The sequence below is a fragment of the Ictalurus punctatus genome, chromosome 16, assembly GCF_001660625.3.
Source record: "Ictalurus punctatus breed USDA103 chromosome 16, Coco_2.0, whole genome shotgun sequence".
Lineage (NCBI taxonomy): Eukaryota > Metazoa > Chordata > Actinopteri > Siluriformes > Ictaluridae > Ictalurus > Ictalurus punctatus.
In genome coordinates, this window is record NC_030431.2 from 3,907,049 (window position 1) to 3,925,607 (window position 18,559).

Sequence of the window (18,559 nt, forward strand, 5' to 3'; positions counted from 1 at the left end):
TGTAATGGCTGACTTGGCTGATGTGTGCAGCACAAAAATGCCATCATGTGTCTCAAAAAAGTGATTTAAATATTCTTTAATAGTCTGGTTTGGTCGAGTAAGTGTTCTCTGAGCTTGTTAGGATTCTCTTTCCAGATAAATACAATTTTCACTTACTGAGATGACAGTGGAAATGTGTGGTTTGCATTCAAATTCATGTTATTTTAGTTCTCTGTAAGTTTGTTGTGTTTGGCTAGATATTCATTACACTACATGTAATGTTCTCTACAGTTTTTAATGTTTATACTTGTGATCATTTATCGTGACTTATTTTTCATACCAAAAGTCTGTGGTGTTGTAGTCAATATGCAATAATTTCCCATTTCACTATAAGCATAATACCTATTAGAAATGTTAAGGGGACTACTACTAATACTAGCATCACCACCACTACCATTGCTGCTACTGCCACCACCACCACCAACAACAACAACAACAACAACAGCATCAACAGCAGCAGCAGCAACAACAACAACAACAACAACAACAATAATAATAATAATAATAATAATAATAATAATAATAATAATAATAATAATAATAATAATAATAATTTGGGATATAATTAAGTATTTACCTGCTGATTCATTTACAATTTTTTGTGTGTTTGTTTTTACATCAATACTCAGAAACGCCTCATAACTAATCACTAAAGATAAACCAAATACAAACAGTATCCGACTGGAAAGTGATTGCTCCACTTCTTTTTATATTTAATCCATTATTAATCTGAGAATTATGTATTAATCTTGATGTTTAAGGCTGGTAGCAGTGTACACACACGCGGTGTCACTGTTGACCGTGAAATGGAAATCTTTCGCTCATTATCATGCATCCCATCCCTCCTTCTGAATAGTGAAATCGAAAGGTGGGTAAGACTCAGACGGGAATATAGCCTGATGCTAACCAATAGCCCAAGCCTCTGATATGAAATCATGCCGTTTCTTATCTAAAGGTTTTTTTAATTTTATTTTATTTATTTATTTATTTAAAGTAAACACATTTAAGGCTCAGAGCAATGATCTTTACAGTCAGTGGATCGTCTGCCTGGATCAGGGCGCTCCCGCTGCTGCTGTTTTGTTTATGGCGTTTGTCTCGCGGTCAGATTTCGTACTCCATCTCTGAGGAGGTGAAAAAGGGAACCGTGGTTGGAAATATAGCCAAGGACCTTAACGTTGACGTTGCTGAACTGCAATCGCGTATGTTTCAAGTTGTGGCTGGATCTAATAAGAGGTATTTTTATCTAAATCCCAAAACTGGTGCCCTGGTTGTTAACGATAGAATCGACAGAGAGGAGCTGTGCGAGGGTAAGCAAAAATGTTTCTTAAATATGGAAGCGATGGCACACAACCCGTTGACCCTCTACCGCATTGAGGTGAACATTCTAGACATTAACGACAACTCGCCGGTTTTCCCGGTTCAGACGCTCGAGTTGAATATTACTGAAAATGTTCTTGCTGGAGACAGATTCTCTCTACATCTGGCTGATGACATGGATGTAGGCGTAAACACGGTGAAGAGCTACAAGCTCAGTCCAAATGAACATTTTTCACTGGATGCACAGAACACTGGAGAAAGTGTTTCAGCAGAACTGGTACTGCAGAAAGCTTTAGATCGCGAGAAACAATCAGTGATAAAACTTATCCTGACCGCTGTGGACGGTGGGAAACCACCCCGAACTGGAACGTCAGAGATAATAGTTCATGTTTTGGACATTAACGACAACAACCCAGTGTTCAGTAAACCTCTCTATAAAGTCAAAGTGCATGAGAATGCACCAATTGGCAGTAAAATCCTGACTGTCTCTGCTACGGATGCTGATGAAGGTGTTAACGGTGGCGTCGTGTATTCTTTTGTAGGTCGTGACAGAAACTCGTTAATGAATTTATTTTATATAAATCCGAGTTCAGGCGACATTACAATAAGAGGCAATATTGACTATGAAGAAAACCCTGCGATTGAATTGAGAGTACAAGCTCAAGACAAGGGTCACTCTCCAAGACATACTAATTGTAAAGTGTTAATTGAAGTAGTGGATGTGAATGACAATGCACCCGAGATTTCAGTTACTCTGCTCATGAGCTCGGTACCCGAGGACATCAAACCTGGCACAGGTTTTGCATTAATTACCGCTGCAGATAAAGACGGCGGGACGAATGGGAAAGTGGATTGTACAATAACTGGAACGAGTTCTTTTACACTACAGTCGTCATATAAAAACTCGTATTCGGTTGTAGTTAGTGAGCCACTGGATAGAGAAGAAATATCCCATTATAACATCACGATTCTTGCTAAAGATGAGGGCACGCCGCCGCTGTCTAGCACTACTGTTTTACATATTCACGTTTCCGATGTGAATGACAACGCTCCGCTATTTCCGGCACCGATAATTAACATCAACGTGCATGAGAACAGTCCAGCCGGAGGCTTGTTATCTATTCTGACAGCGCATGATCGAGATGACGGGGAAAATGCGCACATTTCTTATTCTCTGATGAATGGAGACGGTGCTAGTGTGGTGGTATCAACAATAATGAACATTAACTCACACACTGGTGAACTGTACGGTCTGCAGTCTCTTAATTGTGAAGAAACAAAATATATTCAGTTTAAAGTTCAAGCCACTGACTCTGGGGTCCCTCCTCTTAGTAGTAATGTCACTGTAAATATTTTTGTCCTGGATGAGAATGACAACAGTCCAGTTTTTCTGCCTCCTTATTCTGAACCTGGATCAGTAAACAGTGAGAACATTCCCTACTCTGCAGAAGCGGGGTATTTTGTGGCTAAAGTCAGAGCTGTAGACGCTGATTCAGGTTATAATGCACTATTATCTTATCACATGACCGAACCAAAGGGAACGAATCTCTTCCGAATCGGAACCAGTACAGGAGAAATAAGGACTAAAAGACGAATGAGTGACAATGACTTAAAAACTCATCCACTTATCATAACAGTATCTGATCATGGAGAACCATCACTCTCAGCAAGTATGAGTATTGAAGTTGTGGTTGTGGAAAATATAAACACAATACAGCCTTCACTAAGACAAGTGCCAGTAAAGGAGGAGAATTTTTCTAATCTGAATCTCTATCTGCTCATCGCTATTGTCTCAGTGTCAGTGATCTTTTTACTGAGCCTCCTCGCTTTAATAGCAGCTAAATGCTACGGGACAGACGGCGGTTTCAGCAGCTCCAGCGCTCCAGTGGTCACTACACACCCTGACGGGAGCTGGTCTTACTCTAAATCCACTCAGCAGTATGATGTGTGTTTTAGCTCAGACACACTGAAGAGTGACGTAGTGGTTTTCCCCTCACCGTTTCCGCCTGCAGACGCAGAGCTGATCAGCATTAATGGAAGAGACACTTTTAACAGCACACAAACTCTTCCTAGCACTGGGAAGGTAAGGTTATAAATTAAATGCTCTGCATGGTTCATTCATTATATTAAAGGTGCAGGGGGATGAAAATAAAATTTCGTACATCATAACAAGTTATTTGGTATCGTCACATGAGTGTCATTAACTTACAGAAGAAGTCAAATGAAAATTAGTCAATAAAGGTTGTACTTTACTACCCCTTACACCTTTAAAATCCAACAAAGCATGATAGGTCTGAAGGTAGTTTTAATGAGGAACATGCTGTGGTTTCAGTAAGGATATAACCTGAAACATTTTATGCATGCTATAGCTTATACCTGGGAATACACAGTGCTCTTGGAGGGACACGTGATTAATGATTAGCATACACGAAATGTGAACAAGCATATAAAATGACTTGCAGGGGTGTTGTAAACTTATACTCCCTCCCCAATAGGGTTTTTAGATTGATAGTACTCTTACTCTCTGATCCACTGAACCAGTATGAGGATATATGTATTGATAAAATCTTCAAAGCACTTTTGTGTTTGGCTCTGGATAAGGGTGCATGCCAAATGCAATAAATGTAAATGTAAGTAGGAGTACTAGCTATGTTAAACACTGAAGTCCTGTCACTATCGTACAACTGTGGCACATTGAAAGTAAACACTTCAACTCTTGCCACTTTGTACAAGTGATATCACACATCACAGCATCAATATAATAATGATAACAACATTATTAGTATGCTTAAGGCCGTGGTCACGCTACACTTTAAGCATGCGTATTTTTGTCGGACGCCGCTTTGAATATGGGCGGGAACAGTATATGACATCATCCGTCACAACTTTCGCTGCTTCACACACAAGTTGATTTCTAATCTTACAAAGCTGTGTTGTAAATTACAGAATAGCTCGGTACCGCTAAAATTAGCGCTTCCATTTTTGAATTTCTTTCTTTCTGTCTTTCTTTCTTTTTCTTTTTTTTTTTTTTTTTACTAAATAGGTCAGTGACGTCACGATCATCTATTGGTCACACGTCTTCACATAATACGATTACGCATGTCTACGCAGGAGCGTGTGTTTCCGATCTGTCGCTTTCGGATGCGTTTGAATGGAAGTCAATGGAGCACTAAAGCCTAGTTTAACCGCGGCCTAATTTAACAATGTTATATTTAATGTGACAATGTTATAGTTTTATGAGTAGTGGGTGTCTGTTTGAGCAAGTATAATCAAAGCTACACAGCATAGTATAGTACATTATAGTACATTAAATTACATTACATTTACAGCATTTGGCAGACGCCCTTATCCAGAGCGAGTTACATTTATCTAGTTTATTCAACTGAGCAATTGAGGGTGAAGGGCCTAACAGTGGTAGCTTGAACTCCTGAGCTTCTGATCAGTAACCCAGAGCCTTTAACCACTGAGCCACCAATTATAGTATAGAGTAGTATAGTATAGTATAGTATAGTATTGTAGGCCTATAGTATAGTATAGTATAGTATAGTGTTGAATAATATAGAATAGTAGGCTATAGTATTGTAGCCTTCTGGAAGGACACTAATGTGCAGTAAAGTACAGTGCAGTATAGTATAGTATTGCATAGTACAGTATCCTACAGTATAGAATATTGTGGTTTAACAGCAGGTTGTAGCCTGTATAATAGACTTTGTTTGATTAACATACATATTTATTTCAATTTTTATACATACAGTAGTCTACAATATGACACATCATAGTACATCATAGTATAATAGAGTACAGTATAGTGTGGCATAATATAAAATAGCATTCTAAAGCATTAGACATACTGTAAAATACAATGTAGTATAACATAGTATGGATTGGTATTGCATAGAATAGCATAGCATAGTATAGTATAGTATAGTATAGTATAGTATAGTATAGTACATTATAGCATTGCATTTTGTAGCATAATATAGTATAATGTGGTATAATATAAAATAGTTTACCAGTACAGAAAATACAGTAAAGTGCAGTGCAGTATGGTATAGTGTGGCAGATTATAGTCAGTTATAGTACATTATAGTATAGTATAGTATAGTACATTGTAGTATAGTATAGAATGTCTACTCAGTTAAATACTGTATGGTATATTGTACTGTACTTTGCAGTTCTTAATTATATAACAACTAATAATTACAGCACTACAAATCAGAGAAACAATTAGGTAAATGAAAAAAGTACAAATTAGCAATAATTAAAACTGATTTAAGAAATATATTTGGATATTTAAGGTTTTCTGTAATGAACCTTTAAGTTTTCTTGCCCACGTGGTGTCACTGCAGACCGCGACTTTTTTTGTAATCCACCCTGTTTCCTCCTTGTGCTGCTTTACGTGACGTTAAGGATTTGCAGTCGAAGTGCGACACGATTCGACACGTATTAGAGGATGATGTATTTTCTGGATTGTCGCTGATTAGCGGGATATTTACATCTGCACGTCGCCTGTCTGCGTTGGAACATAGGATGGCTGACACAAAATATCGTATGCATTGGATGCTTCTTATTCTGTGTCATTTGCTGTGCTTGTGTGCTGGAGTGAATGGTCAGATCGCTTATTCTGTGTCCGAGGAAGTAAATATCGGGACTGTTGTTGGTAATTTGGTGAAGGATATGAATCTAAACGTAGACGATTTGGATGCGCGAGCATTTCAGCTCGTGCCTGGGTCGAAGAGCAGGTATTTTAACGTGAATCTTGAAACTGGCGTTTTGTGCGTTATGGAAAGAATTGACCGTGAGGAGCTCTGCCCTAATGCCCCCACTTGCTCTTTAAATTTCGAAGCCATAGTGAATCATCCTCTGAGTCTGTACCGAGTCACGGTTAATGTTGTAGACGTTAATGATCATTCTCCCGTGTTTCCACTGAAAGCTCAGATGTTGAATATATCTGAGTCAGTGCAGCTAGGAGCTAGATTTTCGTTACTTAGTGCATTTGATGCTGATGTTGGTTCTCTGTCAGTAAAAAGCTATAAACTGAGTCCGAGCGAACAGTTTTCATTGGATGTAAACAGCGGAGGAGAACACATCATGTCTGCTGAACTTCTCCTTCGGAAAGCTTTAGATAGAGAGAAAGAACCTGTAATCAGACTCGTATTGACTGCGTTTGATGGAGGAAAACCGCCTAGGTCTGGATCACTGCAAATTATAGTTAACGTTTTAGACATAAACGACAACGCCCCTGTGTTTAGCAGTGCTCTTTTCAAAGTACGTGTGATTGAGAATGCACCACCAGGAACCACGATAATAAAATTAAACGCTAGTGATTTAGATGAAGGCCCAAACGGGGAAATCAAATATCTGTTCAGCACTCACGGCCAGGAAAAGAACCTGGATACATTTTCAATTAATTCTGATACTGGCGAAATTATAGTGAAGGGACTCATTGACTTTGAAGATAAAGCTTTCCACGAGTTAAGAGTTGAAGCCCATGACAAAGGCCATTCCCCAATGACAGCTAACTGTAAAGTCCTTGTTGAAATAATAGATGTTAATGACAACGCACCAGAAATTAGCATAACGCAATTACTGATGAGTCTAAGGGAAGATGCAAAACGTGGCACCGCTGTAGCGTTAGTTACCGTTTCAGATAAGGACGGAGGAACCAACGGGAAAGTGAGCTGCAAGTTGATTGGTGAGCTGCCATTCAAATTCGAGTCGAACTATAAAAACTACTACTCTGTAGTACTCAATGGTCAGCTCGACAGAGAAAACATTTCTCAGTACAACATAACTATCATAGCGACAGATGAAGGAACTCCACCGCTCTCCAGCGTCAGTGTGATTCACGTTCAAGTTTCAGACGTGAATGACAACGCTCCAAGTTTTAGCGAGACGAAAATAAACGTGTATGTTAAAGAAAACGTGCCACCTGGGACACTTTTGTACTCACTGTCAGCGATCGATCGAGATTCGAATGAAAACGCTGAAGTTTCCTATTCTGTTTTGGAAAACAAATCAGCTGGGGTGTCCGCCATAAATATCAACTCGCTAACGGGCCAACTGTATAGTCTACAATCCTTTAATTACGAGGAAATCAAGATTTTCAGTTTTCAAGTTCAGGCTGTAGACTCTGGTGTTCCTCCTCTCAACAGCACAGCCACTATAGATGTTTTCATCCTGGATGACAATGACAACAATCCTGTTATTTTGCCACCTTATTCTGAACCTGGATCAGTAAACACTGAGAACATTCCCTATTCTGCTGAAGCGGGGTATTTTGTAGCCAAAATCAGAGCTGTAGACGCTGATTCAGGTTATAATGCACTATTATCTTATCACATAACTGAACATAAAGGAACGAATCTCTTCCGAATTGGAACCAGCACAGGAGAAATAAGGACTAAAAGACGAATGAGTGACAATGACTTAAAAGCTCACCCACTTATCATTACTGTCTCGGATAATGGAGAACCTTCATTGTCCACAACTATGAGTATTGAAGTTGTGGTTGTGGAAAGTTTGGATGATGTGCGACCGTCTCTAAAGAAAATGCCGATTAATGAGGACGGTTTTATAAATCTAAATCTCTATCTGTTCATCGCTATTGTCTCAGTGTCAGTGATCTTTTTACTGAGCCTCATCGCTTTAATAGCAGCTAAATTCTACGGGACAGACGGCGGTTTCAGCAGCTCCAGCGCTCCAGTGGTCACTACACACCCTGACGGGAGCTGGTCTTACTCTAAATCCACTCAGCAGTTTGATGTGTGTTTTAGCTCAGACACACTGAAGAGTGACGTAGTGGTTTTCCCCTCACCGTTTCCGCCAGCAGACGCAGAACTGATCAGCATAAATGGAGGAGACACTTTTAACACCACACAAACTCTTCCAAGCACTGGGAAGGTGAGCACAATCGAGCTTTTGGTTGGTTGGGTGGTTGGTTGATTGATTCATTCGACATTTTAATGTGTCATGAACTGCATTATGTTTTCATTTACGAGTTTAATTTAAGCACCACCGCTGTGGACAGCGACTTGTCTTGCAGTTTCGCCTTGGTGCTGTTTAACTTAAAGTTAGAAAAAGTATAAGTTACAGACCAACACAAGTTACAACTTATAGTGCAAAAAATTGTAGATAGATAAAAAAAATTTATACAAAAAAATACATAAATAAATAAATTATGAATACAGAAAATATAATCCCCCGTCCTAAACGTAGCTCTTTCTGATAAGGAAACACTGTTGTAGAGGGACAGCCAAATAACACTTATGGGTTCTAAACGTAGAAATATATGCAGTTATAAATAGTCAGTAAGCTTATCTGCTTGCTGACAGGCAGGAACAGCACAACATTTCACTGTTACAGACTGTGACACCACAATTCCTAATCACATTAACCACATTAACTCACCTCACCAGTTGGGAGATTGAGTATGCAAATTTGTTTGTGGTCACAGCATCACAAACATGAGCAATCCAGCAATAAATTATATTAGCTATAGGCAGTTATTAATAGGGTTTAAACCTCAATAATATTTGATATATTTAATAGAATATTGGACTGTTATTTTAATACAGCAAGGACAGCTTGATTTTCATTCCCTTTGTTTTGTTTTTGTTCCCCAGCAATGATTGATAAGTTCTTATGGTAATCATTCATCACTAAACTAAATCATGATTGCAATACATTTTAATGCAACTAAATAGAAAATAGAAAAAATAAATCATCTTAAATATAATAATATTTATAAAATAATATTAAAGAAATAAAAAAATCAACACAAAAATTGTGAGCTACTGTATATCTATGTGAGAGAGGGCAGGGATTAAAATATTCCTGATTGAGTATATTTTTGCTTGAGGGAAATAGAGGAACAGGATTATAGACAGAAAACAGATAGAGAATTATAGAATGTGCATGTGATAGCGGAACTGGCTTATAAAGCTCACAAACAGTCTGTCCTCACACAAGACTTCTTATAGATGCCACCATATTTGCATTTTCCACTGCTATCAAAGATTGTAAGGAAAGTGAGTGGGAGGTGGGGTTTGAGGCTGAACTGAGTGGTGTGGGTTAGACTGGGGTGGAGGCTGTAAAAATGGTTTGTAGTATAAGGTGAACATGTAAACCTATAGGAATTGTATAACACTTCATATGAAGCCCATGCTTATAATCAATTATAGCCCCATTATAATTATTTATAAGCAAGTATTACTGCACTATACATACATTATAAAGACACATAAAGACCTATACTTCATTATAATAACAGTTATAGCTACATTTATATTATTGTTATAATTACTTATGTGATACACTTGCTTTTTCAGTGCCCATGCTCATAATTCATTTTACACCAATTTCTAAGTACTAGGCTATAATTCATTATAAGCATGGGCTTTATAGAAAGTGTTACCTTTTTTTTCCTCTTCAAATCTAATGCCTGATGAATTCAGTTTTAGCACCATGAGCAGAAGTGACCCATGAAATGAAAGACTGATTGAGTAAGACTGACCTTGAGTTGCACTCCCAGTGCTCAGGCCCATATGGAGTCCTTGACACGGATCAGACTAGTGGAAATGAGGCAAAGCTTGGGTCCACATGGCCTGGCTAGAAGAATGAGATATGGATTAGAGCTCTGTGAGGATAGTTTGCAGTCCCAGTCCAAATAATAGTGAATAGCCAGCATCCTCTTGTATATTCTGCATCCTGTTATATATCCTCATAATTTTTCGCATTTTCCCTGATTTTTTTTCTTCTGTAAAACAGACTTTCATGTCTCATTAGCATTTATTTTCTTCCTATGCTGAGATTCATCTCTTGAAGCATTGTTTTTTCACTTTAAAATAAAAGAAGTCAGCTCTCTGAAGTCTCTTGTTATGCAAATTACACAGTGTGAATTAATAACTGTGGTTACCTCTGGCACTTCCTTTCTTCCTTTCTTTTATCACGAAATGAGGATATTATTAATAAATATTCACAAACACTGTTTAGTATCCAGGTCACATTAGCAGAACTTTAATTAATTATACAATTAATATATTTTTATCTTTATATCCATCAATTCTCGGCTCTAGGTTTAACTTTTTTTATGCACTCCTTATGTTTGTTGCAGCACAGAACTGTGTAACAGTGAGTGTAACAGATTGCATGTATTTTAATCTTAGCTTGTGTTTTCAGTTGGCGTAATGGCAAACTGAGTCATATTTTACACACACAGAGGAAGTGTTGCACCAGTTTCTACAATCATGTGCTTAATGAAACTGTAGGCATGCTGAGAGGTAGACTATGAGAGTGAATGTGTGTGCTTCTTATCTCAAGTATTACTGTCTCTAGGTAAACAGATCAAATAATTTACCACATCAATATACCACATCAAACCATCTGAGACGACTGTGTCTCAAGGTGAAGCCCTGATCTCTTCCCTTATAAGGAAATCTGAAACAAATGGTTAAAGGACCATAATACTTTATTTTTTCTGTTGAGTTAGTCTTTAAGTATCTTTCTACATGTTTGAGCTTTCTTGTTTATAGTAGATGATAAGATGATAAGATCTGGTCTACGTGCATTTTTCTATTACTATTTCTATGACATAGTTTAAGCAGTAGGTGTAGACTGGATTTTTCCAGTAAGAGGTCGTGTTGATGGGTGAATAGCATTAGATAATTCTGCATTGTGTGAGTTTGGTATGGGTTTCTCTGCAGAGGGCTGCAGGTGGCAGACTGCGTTAAGATGAACAGACTACAGCCTGAAGGCAGGAAGTGCTCACTAGCTCCCTCTATCAGTAGTGGTGGTGCCTGCTTGCTATTTAACAGCACATCAGATCCTCACTATAAAATTCAGCTCATGTTGGACCAGTAGGGGTCACTTTTATTTCATGGCATTGCTTTATTCTGTCTCTCTGTCTAGCTCCCTCTGACTCTATTTGTATGTGAATTAATTGATTTGCCTCAAAGAACAAGTACTTTTTCCATATTTTCCACTCTTATTAAACTATACATTAAGATCATGTGCTGATATTTCACTCAAGGGGTAAAAAAAGAGATAACATTAAAGTGAATATTTTAATGTAGTATGAATGGAAGCAATAGTGGAAATATATACCAAGGGAATGCTTCTTGTGGATCTTAGTCACATTGTTGTGAGAAAGGGAATGAGGAAGCTGGATGACTCAGAGCTGGGAGTGGACATACTGGTGTGAACAGCAGTCAGGTCATTGTTCATCCTCCATCATCTTATTTGCCTATGACAATGTGTAATGAGGCTTTCAGGTCACTCACCGGTGAATGACGAATTATAGGGCAGAGGGGGATCAGGTGAATCTCTGTGCATGTGCTCAGGGGACAGTTGGAAAGCAGGTACTGATCCAGGAAAGGCACTGAAGCTCATCTGTTAGAAGGGGATGAAAACACAGTTTTAGAATAACAATAACCAGTTTTTCTTAATGCCAATGCTTTTTTATTTCTTGCATATTAATCCATAATAAATAGCATATTGTCTTTGATGGCGTCCAGCAATTATTGATAATATCGCTGCCAATGGCATCATGCTTGTCATCTCATAGATCACTAACTAGCCAAGCCGAGTCTCTGTTCTAACTCAGTGGACCTGCATCGTACATCAACCAATGTAATATAACATATTTAATATATGCTTCAAGACTGGGGGTTCTTTTAATTAACAGTCTGCTTCAGCTGACTGGAGAAAGCAGAGAGAAAAAAACAGGGAGGGAAGGAAGGGAAAAATAAATCTGAGCGAAGGAAAGAAGGTGGGGGAGAGACAGACAGGGGAGAAATTGAGCAGGAAGAGAAGTGATGCATTAGAGAGAGAGGTGCTTTTTTAAGCTTTCTAAAAGTGGCCTGTGTGCCTGGGTGCATCCTTGCTGGGGGCAGTTCCGGTTCAGCCTGTCTGTGCTGCCTCTCTCAGATGGGTTCACTTCTGTCCAAATTCAGCACACTTACATAAGGGAGGTCAGGAAAAGGCAAGGGACTCATTTATTTTTAATGACGAGACAGGAAGCATCAGAACACATTCAGGGGACAGAAAAAAATATGAATGAGTATAACTTTACAAAAATATATAATAATTGCAGTAAGAATGTCAGGCATGCTTATAAAAACTGATAACTGCCCATAGAAGCTTTCCCAATCACCTCTATATATCACAGACACATTTCTCTGTCTTGTTTTTCAAGTGACGTGAAGTTTGAAGATGGACTGAAAAGCCTTCTCCTTCGAGAAATGTTTGGATGCTCACTTCATGTGAAATTTTATTTATTTCCGGAGAGAGACCCCAATGTCTTAATCCGTCTTCCCCAGATTGAAGCAAATATCATTTGATGAGATCATTAAAAGAAAGGGTATACAGATGAGGGAGGGAAAATGTTGCCTGTGTTCCACACTGCAGGAGTCAGGTGTGTGTGTGTGTGTGTGTGTGTGGCCTGCTGGTGTGTGTAATTTAGGTTTACACCCATTTACCACCCACTATCAGAATCAAATAAAAACACACAGGTCTCTGCAGCGAAAAATGCACTACACCTGCAAATGTCACGGTTAATTGTTTATTACATACCAAAAAGCCAGATGCTAATGAATGTCAATGAAATGCCAGTTTAATTATGATTTTTTTTTCATGTCAGCTTGTTGCATGAAAAAGTGATGGACACCAGAGTTGTTTTCAAGCTACTTTATTTCGAAACAGCATTTTTGGCAATTTTTTGCATCAGACAGCTTGTTAATTTCATTACTGAACAGAAGGATGTAGAACAGAAGGCCAGAGAAGGACACAGCGGGAGGTGGGAGACATACATATATATATAATGTATTCAGTTAGTTGCATGGTCATTGACGTTGAGGAACTAGCAAGGTGTTTAACAATTTATAGGCACTTCATTGCCACAATATCAGCCTGATGGAAAACAATGCAATGCATATGCGATAGAGTGGTTATGGGTGACACTGTGCAATATTTGGGGCTGGACGTTGCAAAGCTGTCTTTTTGTCAGCAAAAGTTGTGATAATTGACATTTTCATCAGTGCTTGCGCTGCACATCACTGGTAAAAGTTTCCTAACTAGTATGGACTACATGCAACGTGTGTCATATTTCCGGACCTGAAGTGGCCACTGCCTGCTACCACACCCCCATTTTTACCGACTCATTATAAAATAGTTATATTATTTTAATAGTATCAAAAGTTTAATAGTAACTTTTGAGTTTATCATTGGAGTTGTGGTTGCTCCGCAAAATGTTCCATTTTTCGGTTTTCACAATATTGACGAATTCTTTTTTTAATCACCTATGCAGTCAGGGGAAGAAAAAAAAAACATTTCTTGTGTTGAAGCAGCTCCCAAAGAAATTATTATTACATTATATTAATCAAAAAGTCATTTTAAAAAGCTGTCACTGGAACTTTCACTACATTAATTTAAAGTATTCATATTGTAGAGGGAGTAGTCGATTTTATTCGTGTATTTCCATTATTATTTGAATAACAAAACTTGTGAGAATTCAGAGTTTTCGGCAGGGTTGGGGGTTTTCAAAAATACAAAGAAAGATGCGATTTATAAATAATGTGATTAAGAAAATGTGATTAAAAAGATTTATGCTGAACCAGGGCGTGATCAAGACTCGCATGTTAAGTGTTATTGAAGGAAAAGCAGTTAATGCGTTAGTGTGCTTATGATAGAGTAAAAACGCAAACGTATTGCCTTTACGCACATTAAAGTCAAGTTTCCACGTAGACTGAATTATTTGAAGGAAAGCCTGCTTTATTTGCGAGGTCTTTGAGCGCTGCTGTGTTGCACGTTTTGAAAAAGCATGGAAGCATAGAAATAAGGTGTAATCATAAGTAGAAGAGAAAGGGGGAGGGGTGGTGTGGGTGTGCGTGTATGTGAGAGAGAGAGAGAGAGAGAGAGAGAGAGAGAGAGAGAGCACCAGCGGCAGGGAAACACACCCGTTAACGGCGCGCGAAGGCAAAAAAAAAGAAGAAAAAACAAAGAAGAAAAAAGGCGAGAGAGAGCGCGGACAAAGAAAACATGGACGCAGCCACTCAGTATGTCCGTGCACATCTACAACTGAATTTGCTACCAAACCGTCGAGTACAAGAAATGGAGAACAATTAGGCCAAATTAATGCCGTGGTGGGAAGCGAGTCATTGCTGCAAAGAGAATTGTTTTTTTAATCCGTCTGCGGATTCCGGGAGCTTGCGATGGCTGTTGCAGGGAGATGTTGCAGCTGTGGGGAAAATGTGCCTCTTCTGTCATTTTTGACGTTTTTGCTCTGTTGTGGCCTTGCACTTGGACAAATACGCTATTCATTTCAAGAGGAATCTGACAAAGGAACGGTCGTGGGTGACATTGCGCAAGATTTGGGGCTGGACGTTGCAAAGCTCTCGGCTCGGAGTATCAGGGTAACGGCAGATGGAGGAAAACGGTATGTGGACGTGAATCCGAAAAACGGAAAACTGTTCGTAAACGAACGAATCGACCGAGAGGCGCTGTGTGACAGGACCGGCGGGTGCGTTTTAAATTTCGATTTGCTTCTCGAGAACCCATCCGAGGTACACAGCATCGAGGTGGAGGTGGTCGACGCGAACGACAACGCGCCGCAATTCCCGAGAGATGAGTACCAGTTGGAAATAACGGAGTCGGCGTCGCCCACTTCTCGTTTTCCCGTCGAGCACGCGCTGGATCCTGATGTCGGGACCAACTCGGTCCGAATTTACCGGCTCGGGCCAAACGAGCATTTTGCGCTCGATTCCAACAAACCGTCGCCCAACAGCAAGCACGTAGAGCTCGTGCTAAAAAAGCCTCTGGACCGCGAGCAGACGCCGTATCATCAGTTGATTCTGACAGCGTCTGACGGCGGCACACCAGCGCTGACAGGTACGGCGAAAATTAATGTGCGCGTCTTAGACTCGAATGACAACAATCCAGTGTTCGACAGCTCCGTGTACAAAGTGAAACTGCTGGAAAATTCACCGAAAGACACACTCGTTATTAAATTAAACGCCACGGATCAGGATGAGGGCACAAACGGCGAGGTGTTCTATTCGTTTAGCAGTTACACTCCGGAAAGGGTCAGGCAGGTGTTCAGCATGGACACCAACACTGGAGAAATCCGAGTCCGGAGCAATGTGGACTATGAGGATACCAACTCGTATGAGATGTACATTCAGGCCATGGACAAAGGACCGGCTGCAGTTGCGGCCCACTGCAAAGTGGTGGTTGAGGTGGTGGATGTGAATGATAATGTTCCAGAGATTGTCCTCTCATCCTTGTCCAGCCCGGTGCGTGAGGATGCCCGTGCTGACACCGTTGTGGCCTTGATCAGTGTCACAGACCGGGACTCTGGCCCAAATAAGCAAGTGACGCTGGAGATCCCACTTGGCCTTCCTTTCAAAATCAAGTCCTTCCGGAACTACTACACATTAGTAACCTCTGCCTTCTTGGACCGTGAGACCACAGCAGCCTATAACGTGACCCTCAGTGCCACAGACGGTGGCACACCTCCACTCTCCTCCCGGAAAACCATTCAGGTGGATGTGGCAGATGTTAATGACAATCCACCACGGTTTGAACAGACCTCTTACACTGTGTATGTTATGGAGAACAACGCACCTGGAGCCTCTCTTTGCACTGTCAAAGCTCTTGACTCAGATGTCAATGAGAACGCCCGCATCACCTACACTGTTCTGAATGACAACAACCATGGCATTCCTGTCACTTCCTACGTTTCCATCAAGCCAGACACAGGTGTGGCTTATGCTCTCCGTTCCTTTGATTATGAGTCACTAAGGGAGTTTCACTTTCAGGTAAAAGCACAGGATGGGGGCATTCCACCCCTCAGCCGTGTGGCCACTGTATATATCTATGTAATGGACCAAAATGACCACCCTCCAGAGATTGTGTACCCTCCAGCCAATGGGACACGTTCTACAGAGACAGTGTTGAAGAACATTGAAGCAGGTGCTCTGGTCACCAAGGTGGTAGCATATGATGCAGATGCTGGACAGAATGCTTGGCTTATTTATGTTTTGGATCAGTCTACTGATCTGGAGTTGTTCAAAGTGCATGAGCACACGGGGGAGATCCGTACAACACGCAGAGTCCTGGAAGACAACTCGACCTCATTCAGTCTCATTGTGCTGGTGAAAGATCATGGAGATCCCCCACTCTCCTCTACTGCCACTATCAACATTGCTGTCATGGAAGTCCCACCTAAAGTCACCCCTGACCCCAAGAGGATAATGCGCCCTCACAGCACACCTCTCTTTTCTAATGTAACACTCTACCTAATTGTAGCACTCAGTGCCACAACTTTCGTGTTTCTGGTCACAGTGGTGGTATTGGCCATAGTGCGGTGTCATGCCTATTGTACCCAACCTGGCTCATGTTCACCCTGCTGTGTGTCTCAGAAGGGCACACAAGATGGTGGGTCTGGAGGAGGTGCAGGTGGAGGGTCTCAAGGCAACAACAACGTGGTCCTCCGCCGAGATCTCAAAGTCGAACCTCACTATATTGAGGTTCGTGGAAATGGCTCTCTGACTAAGACCTATTGTTACAAAACCTGCTTGACTGCCACATCAGGCAGTGACACGTTCATGTTCTACAACACGGGCCGGCCCATCAGTGGTACCTGGGGTTCAGAGCGCTTCTTCACAAGTGGCAGTGGCTTTGTGCGCAGGCTCAGCATGCCAGATGCAGCAGTACAGGTGTGTGAGTTATTAGATGATTCCATATATACATATATGTATATGCACTCTGTCTGGATGTTCTCGTAGGCAATAATGTTAAATAGTCCTTAAAGAGCTTATAGTTGATTATAGAACATGTACAATTACATTACATTTACATGTGTTATATTCACTACATCTGTGATAGATCCATATACATGTGCAGGCCATTTGACCTTGGTTTTCCTGGTTGCTTGGTGTATTTCAAATCTGAAGAATTTCCACAACTGTGGTGCATTATTGAGGAATAAGGGATTTGCTTTTGTACTTGCCTTAACACTTTCTCTTGAGCTGATCCTTCCCATCATTCATATGTATATATGCACCACAAGTTTTATATTAATGGCAACAATTAGTCTGCAATTACATAGTACATCAGGTGCATGCTCCATCTTTACTTTTGGTTTACATATTACTTATTGGATTCATCTATGTCTTCACTTTTTTCTAATGCATCTCGTGTTTATTCTGAAGAAAATGTCATTTATTGTGGTATAAGAATGAATACTTTCAAATGTCAGCATATATCTGCAAACAAATAGAAAACTGAACTATATGAACTACAAAAAAGTGTCCACCATCTGCCTGACACACAAACTGAAACATCAAAAAAGCCTTTAAAGTCTTTTTTAGTGCTCTTTTTCTCCTAGTGCTGGTTGATTGCCAGTAGCTTAAAAAAGCTGTACCCTGTATAGGTTCAAAAAATATCTGTAGTCTCTAATATAAAAAGATGAACTGGCATCCGTGGTTTGTTGTACATTCTTGCATACTTTCAAAATTAATGTTGGCATTGTGAACAGTGTTTACGTACCATGTGGCCATGTCTAATTGCTGTGAAGTCATGTTCAGTGGAATGGACAGGAATAATGTAGGTCTGTTGTAATTGACTCTAATGTGAACTGGTTATTTGTTGCCTCATGGAAAATTTCCTTGTATATATGGTAAAATCCTGACAGGATTGCAATATTGTGATGAAGGATGAGTAGTCAGGGACTTGGATGGTTGCTCAGTCTCACAATAAGTACTGTATGTGGAAAACAGCAATTCAGTTCATTAGAAGCTTTAAGATACGGCCGTTATCCGCCGTATAGGAGAAATTAACCTTCTCTGTCGGGCAAATTAGATTGTGTGGTTTGTGCACATGCTCCCTCCCCCCTGAATTCACCTGATTAAAGAATATTATTTATCCAATTTATCTGGGTCACTCGGTAATGCCTCAGCATAGCACATACTCCCAGACCCAGTTCTTTACTAGGACAAATATAAAAAGACTGGCTGATGATATTCTTCACAAAGTTGCTTAAGTGTATCAGTAGTTCAGTGTGGACATTTTGGCCGAATTGTGAAGTGCACTTGTACGGCTTTTGGTCTGTACATTCACGGTCTCTGTAGATAATTTAAATGCACTCTGTTTTATTGCATTATGCTGGTCTGCAGAAGCAGAGCATATTTATCTTATGTGTTCAGGG

The 18,559-nt window shown here is 40.1% G+C and overlaps 1 protein-coding gene across 9 annotated transcripts in view; it reads left to right on the forward strand.

Moving 5' to 3' along the window:
* Window positions 1–18,559, forward strand: part of LOC108277182 (protocadherin alpha-C2) — an 81,678-nt gene that overhangs the window by 53,087 nt on the left and 10,032 nt on the right. The window contains exon 1 of one of the 9 annotated variants that reach the window (XM_017489675.3): window positions 574–3,439. The exons of 6 other annotated variants lie outside the window; for them this stretch is intronic. In XM_017489675.3, coding sequence (XP_017345164.1) covers window positions 1,058–3,439 — 2,382 coding nt within the window. In that variant the 5' untranslated portion in view covers window positions 574–1,057. 2 more of the 9 variants (XM_017489679.3, XM_017489674.3) reach the window with 2 other exon arrangements.